At 35.9% G+C, this 6,194-nt stretch overlaps 2 protein-coding genes across 2 annotated transcripts in view; both read left to right on the top strand.

The window, feature by feature from the left end:
* The first annotated feature begins 710 nt into the window (after nucleotides 1-710).
* Nucleotides 711-4,377, top strand: LOC111410156 (probable E3 ubiquitin-protein ligase RHY1A). The gene is made up of 3 exons (XM_023040381.1): nucleotides 711-1,199; nucleotides 2,767-2,915; nucleotides 3,789-4,377. The coding sequence occupies exons 1-3, from the start codon at nucleotides 939-941 to the stop codon at nucleotides 4,153-4,155; spliced, it is 777 nt and encodes a 258-aa protein (XP_022896149.1). The 5' UTR covers nucleotides 711-938; the 3' UTR covers nucleotides 4,156-4,377.
* Nucleotides 4,378-5,095: 718 nt separating this feature from the next.
* LOC111410155 (probable protein phosphatase 2C 63) overlaps nucleotides 5,096-6,194 on the top strand; it is a 4,836-nt gene continuing 3,737 nt past the window's right edge. Inside the window, exon 1 of the mRNA XM_023040379.1 lies at nucleotides 5,096-5,493. Within this exon, the coding sequence (XP_022896147.1) occupies nucleotides 5,235-5,493 (259 nt within the window). The 5' untranslated portion in view covers nucleotides 5,096-5,234. The remainder of the gene's footprint in view (nucleotides 5,494-6,194) is intronic.

The following is a 6,194-nucleotide window of genomic DNA, read 5'->3' as shown; positions in this document are numbered from 1 at the left end:
ACCTCCCAGCCCTTCTAAAACTATAAAGGGGTGGTAAAAAGAAGCTATAGTTTCAATCACGAACATGTCATGTCTATTTCTTTTAACATTTGATGAGAGGCAATCCAATTTCCATTCTCCCAACTCATCTTACTGAGGTCGCACCCTTTCTGTTCTTCGACTGGTTTTAATATGTTTGTACTGGGATTAAGAATTTTGATATCCTCTTTTACAGTAATTATGAGTATTCAATGAAATATCACTTGCTGAGGTTTATCTCTGGCTTGTAATTTACATTTGCAACATTAGTTAATAATCCATGAAAACTTTCTAATTTCGTTATCTACTTAGAAGTTAGGGTTTTTATTGAAAGATTTCTCTACAGAACAAACCTATCTAAAGATTTCTCTACAAAAATTTGGAAAAGTTGACTTGAGGCAAGCCTTGGTGCCATCACGATTCATAGTTGAAAATTTGGCTAAAAATACAGAAAACGAATCTCATCTTGATACTTGGCACAATACGCCAAAAACCCCGATATATTAAGTGCTTATTTGAAAAAAAAAATTATCAAATTTTTAAAATTCATAAATTTTATTAATTATTATTATTATTATTATCGAAATCTTTATTGCATCGCTCCTAAATTTAGGACAATGTTTGTACTTGTAAAATATTGACTAATACTAACAAAATCTGCTTTAGCCATTTGGTTTTGCGGGGAAATTTCATCTATATATACACACTGCGCTTTCCCCTGCTTTTCTCGCCGCTTCTCCTAATGCATTTCGGCGAAGCTACATCGCAACGTCCCCACTTTCCGAAATCGGCAATTTCCCCGAACCTATATTCTACTCTTACATTTTTGAAAAGCCATACATAAATAAACAGCATTTAATCTTTGAATACTTAAGAAATAAAGGCTATCGGAGGTCTGTTTTTTCAGTTACTGAACTTGTATGACGAGCGCGTCGGAGCTATTCTACAACAGGAGGTCTCGTTTTGGCCGGAGTTCAAGCCCTTTAGAGTTGGTTCCGGAATTCGATTCCACAACCTCTCTTGGTCGGAGCAATCGCCACCACCACCGCCACCCAAATAATCACCACCATCCCAATTCAGGCGGCCACGATCGGCTGGATAATGAGGGGTGCAATCCGTTGCGACGCCCTCCGCGTCAGTCTCGACACGCGCCTTCTAATCGTCCTTCGCATCCACCTCAAGTAAGACCAGTTTAATGTAAATTAGCGATATTGAATACATTAAGCATTCTTGACAGTGGATTGGCGAATTGAAGATGGGTGACCTAATTGAGTCGAGTTACCAAAACTGAAAATATATATTATCTGCCTTCTACCGAGTTTATTCTCTGTAGAGAGGAGTTGGTGATTAAAAGATATGATTGATTGAATTTCAAATGCTTTTTTTAGTAATACCGTACTTTTGTGGTGATGGCTTTGAATGAGTTGCCAAAAGAATTTTTATTTGGCCACAGAGGTTTCGACTTTCAGCATGTAATTTGAAGGAAGGCTGCTTTGAGACAGATACCTAAATATGCCGTAGTGAATACTTGAAAGGACTCATAAATTGTTTGAAATACATTTCCTATCAGAGTGTTCATGCAGTAAGAAGTAATTAACTAATGCTTTTAGTTGCACAATTTAGGAGGGCTTGATTCTTATTAGAGCTTTACCATAAAGCCTGCTTTCGTTAAAAAAATTGCATCCTGGATTGAGTCTTCCTTAAAGTTTAATGAGACTTTAATATTACAAGCTACAATTGCATCCCGGACCCTAGATTAACCCAGGTCCAACCACAAATTAGTATGTTGGGTGTTGAGTTATTTACTTGCAGGTTTAAAAAAATGGCCTAACTAAATAGGTTCAGATTACCTTGGGCTGACAATTTAAATAGTTATCGTGGGTTCAGAGTTTAAATTTCTTGCCAATGTCGTTTATACTTACAATTCTTCATGTGTATCCGACCCATTTTATTTTTTGTTGAGTTCTAGTCATGACTTAAAACATTTTATCTTTATGAGTGATAGGGACTAAATATCATAGGTTGTTAACAACATCTGGCATAAGATCGAACACCATTTTTGAGAAGTTATGGTCTAGTGATGCTATTTGGCAGGGATTTTGTATATGGTCCATTGTTCCATAGGAGTAGAATTTCATTCATGTTTTTCAATGTATTTTTGACAATCATAGTGGGTAACGCATTTTCACTTTCAGTATCACATGGCGTAATTTTCTTTCCTTATTCCTGTAAAAAGAAAGTTCTGATGTTATTTATCTATCCCCTGCTTCTTGTACCAACTAAAACTATTCTTGTTTTTCCTTTCCAATCATCTCACTCATTATGGTCCTCATGAAACTGTTAAGAAATTTACCCCTCTCAAAGAAGACTGTACTTGTTTACCAGTGAACGCTTTACATTTCTTCTTGTTTAATGGACTCGAGTTGATGAGGAAGCTGGATGTTTTATCTGTAGATGAATGTCTTCTCCATGTTGTAGTCATTCAATTGATGCTGATTCACCGTTAAGGTTGGATAGTTTCTATTCTGGTAAACTCAAGATAGATAATGTGCCTTTTGTTGTTGGTTTTCATCTTTCTTTTTCTATTTTTTTTTAATAATTATCCTGTGCTGTATTCCGTCAAGTGTATAGTTTACTTTGGGGATCAGTAACTTTCTTGATTATCTTGCAAATGGTGAAAAAAAGAATGTGTGCAAATCATATATGCCTGCTTTTTAATTATTTTATAAACTGATTTTACATGCTCAGGAAAGTGAATCGATTTGGTTTGATAGAGGGATCCACCATTCTGCTCCTGGAAATGTTACTAGTAGGAACAGCCGGCTTCCTGGATCTGTACTACTTGCAAGAGAAAGGCTTCTGCAAAGGTTGAGAGGTGTCACTCTGTCTGGAAACAGGTTGGTCTCCTCAATGATGAAGCTGTACTGTACCATTCCTCCCTCTTTTCTTCTAGCCATGCGCATTATCTGGTTTCACTGATCTGAACTCACCTTGCTAAAAATTTGACCCAAACTGATCTCAAAATATGAAAATCAGTTGCTAGTTGGTTATGCCTTTTGGTGTCTGACCCATGTTTTTTCTTTTTTCTCCTCCCCCTGTTCAGCAAGCAGCAAGACTTTGTCCTGTATTATTCTTCTTTCTTTGTCATCCTTTTTTCCCTCTCTTAATTATTTTGGGCCTTCTAAGCATCTCTACACCAATATCCAGTTAAAATCCTCCTCTCTCCTTCCTATTTACTCTTCTCGTAACCTTGGAGCGTGCCAATGTACCAACATCACCCCGACAAATGCACAATTATTGCCAACCAAAACTTTAATTATTTATATTGCGAAATATTTCCCTGTCTGTAATGAAATTTTCAATTACCAAACTGAAAAATTCTGTCTTGATGCCTACTAACTATATGTAAACCCCCCAACTCCCATCCCTTGATTCATACCTTCCTTGCGTACTTGTAATGACTTCGTTAGTTTGATGCTTCAAGTTGATCGCAAAATATTATTTGATGATGGATTGTGAAAACTATTACCTGTACTTTTTGTTGGTAAATCTGATATTTGGAGTGCTAAGATCTTCTCTCAGTTTCCACCTTGCTCATGCACCTATCTTGTAAAACACAAGCATAATTTGAGCTCCTTTGCAAACTTTCTCCCTGAAAAGAATGTATTTTCAATTATAATCTTGATTTTTTACTTTTCTATCGTTGCAGACTTGTACTCCTAATAAACATTAGCCATCTGATGTTTATCATATTGATGTTGTGACTTTAGGCTAGTTGATGGTGGAGATTGGGAAACTGATATTTCAGGGGATTGGCTGGCTGCACTTCCCTCTTCCACTGATTCCGTGATGCAGAAAAGACCTCCTGGACTCACTCAAGAGGCGTTGAACAGTTTGCAGCTCAATAAATTCAGTGCTAGAGATGAAGGTGACAAACAGGCTATATCTAGGGCATTGAGGGAGTGTTGCAATTGCCTAGAGAGCTTTTCAATGGGAGATGAGCTGATATGCTTGCCTTGTGGACATAGGTTTCATTTTTGCTGCTTGGAACCCTGGCTGCGCACGTGCGGGGACTGTCCATATTGTCGTAGGGATGTAGTTGTAACTACCGATGAGGTTAAAGCCCCGAACTTTTAGATGTTTGAATGGCTTTCGTCATCGGTCTGAGTTTTTCCTTGCTAGAATTCGAATATTTTCTTAAGAATTCTACAAAATATGTTCCTTTTGATAATATATATGGTCGAAATTTCATTTGAGTTAAAATCCTCGATGTATCTTTCTTTTGTCCATCTATAACAATCCTATGAGCTATTTGTAATGTGAAAGTTTCAAGTTACACGATGAGTATTTTTAGAATTGATCATACGAATTTTTTCTATTAAGAGTACTTTTGATTGTCAATATTTTTCATAAAAAATGTCATTTTTCCATTCAAATTTATATTTTTGTCCTGTTTAATTGATATTATTTTTCATGGAAAACATGTTTCCAATCATATGACCATATTTTCTCTCTAGAGAATTAGGTTTTTAGTTTTCAGGTATTTTTACCTTTCATCTATCTCATTTTCTCTTATCTACTCACCAATAAAAGATGAATAAGTATAACATTTTTTAAATTAAAAATTAATTTAATCAAATTCATTTAATTGACAATTTTTATACAAATAAGTTTAAGGTCCCGTTTGGTACACATTAATGTAAAAATGAGAATGAAAAATATAGTCATTACGAGCCCCACACAAGAGATAGAAAATCAAATATCGTGACTTGATGTGATGGATAACAATTATATTTTTTTATTTTAATGGACAAATAATGAGAAACAACCAGGGCTAAGCAATTTAATTGTTAGAATTGCATTTTTTTTGTTTAAATGTAAATTCAATGCTTTCATTCCAAAACACCCTAACTTATTCACTTCGGACGAATTCTTTTCATTTTATTCACTTTAATGGATTAAAAATCTGATTTCTATTTGACTTTTTAGCACATATTTGTTAAACCAAATATTTAACGTGACAGCGAAAAAGTAAAACCCCACTTCTGAATACAATAATATATAGAAAATGTCTTAATTAAGGAAACAAAAGCGCGTAGGTGTCAGCGAGTACGTGGTAGTCCACCATACTCTATCTTCCTCTCCATAAACCTCTCGTCAAGCAAGACTGATATTCAAACCCTAAAAAAAATTCAGACTGTTCGATAAAGAGGAGGATGTTGCGATCGTGCTGTTATTGGCCATTGGAGAGGTATCTGGGGAGGAGGAGCAGTGATGAATTGCTGTGGCACATTGACCTGAAGCCGCACGCCTCCGGCGACTTCTCGATCGCCGCTGTACAAGCCAATTCCAGCATGGAGGACCAGAGTCAGATCTTCGCCTCGCCGTCCACCACCTACGTTGGCGTCTACGATGGCCACGGTGGACCAGAAGCCTCTCGATTCGTCAACCGCCACCTCTTCCCTTATCTCCATAGTAATAAATTAGATACGAAATTCTTTTTGTTTACACATATTTATGCGTTTCTTCGTGTGGGTTCCTTGATAGGGTTTGCTAATTTGTTTAATATATGGATGTGTATTTGAAGATCATTTGATATATGTTGCTCAATAGGATTTTGGTACTTGTCCACCGGAGTTGACCATCCCTCACAAAAAGGGTGGGCCCATGATGAATAAAAAAATCGTGGACCCCTATTTTTAGGGGGTCGGTACAACCCGGTGTACGAGTAGCATGATCCTGCTCAATATTCTGATTTGACAGGGTTTTATTTTTCTCTAAAACTCTGTTTTTTCTTTCAAAAAGTTATTTGTGCTCGAATACCTCTTTTATGTTGTTGAAAACAAGATTTAAATTATATCTAATAGTTTTAGATGAGATTTAATACGGTTTCAAAAAATGAATGTTGTTGAAGTCAGGATTTAAATTATGCCCCTGTTTATTAATACGACCGTTATCCATCATATCAAGTCACCAATTTTGAATTTATATATCTTGTGTGGGGTTCATAACGGCTATATTTTTCATTCTCATACTTAAAAGTTTTAGATGAGACAATTAATACGTAATCACTGAATTATGTGGGGATGTTCTAATCCATGGTGATTTATGATGCAAATCCTCTATGCACTTTTTTTTTTTTTTTTTTTTTTTTTTTTTTAAATTTGTTTTTTTGG

This window comes from Olea europaea, chromosome 15 (assembly GCF_002742605.1).
Source record: "Olea europaea var. sylvestris chromosome 15, O_europaea_v1, whole genome shotgun sequence".
Classification (NCBI taxonomy): Eukaryota; Viridiplantae; Streptophyta; class Magnoliopsida; order Lamiales; family Oleaceae; genus Olea; species Olea europaea.
The sequence above is the reverse complement of the archived record's forward strand: the minus strand, read 5'-3'. Positions and strand labels throughout refer to the sequence as shown.

Bases quoted from the DNA above. Each gene is read 5' to 3' on its own strand.
- LOC111410156 (XM_023040381.1), top strand. From the start codon at position 939: ATGACGAGCGCGTCGGAGCTATTCTACAACAGGAGGTCTCGTTTTGGC. The intron at 1,200-2,766 runs GTAAGACCAGTT...TTACATGCTCAG, and splicing joins GTCCTTCGCATCCACCTCAA to GAAAGTGAATCGATTTGGTT. The intron at 2,916-3,788 runs GTTGGTCTCCTC...TTGTGACTTTAG, and splicing joins GTCACTCTGTCTGGAAACAG to GCTAGTTGATGGTGGAGATT.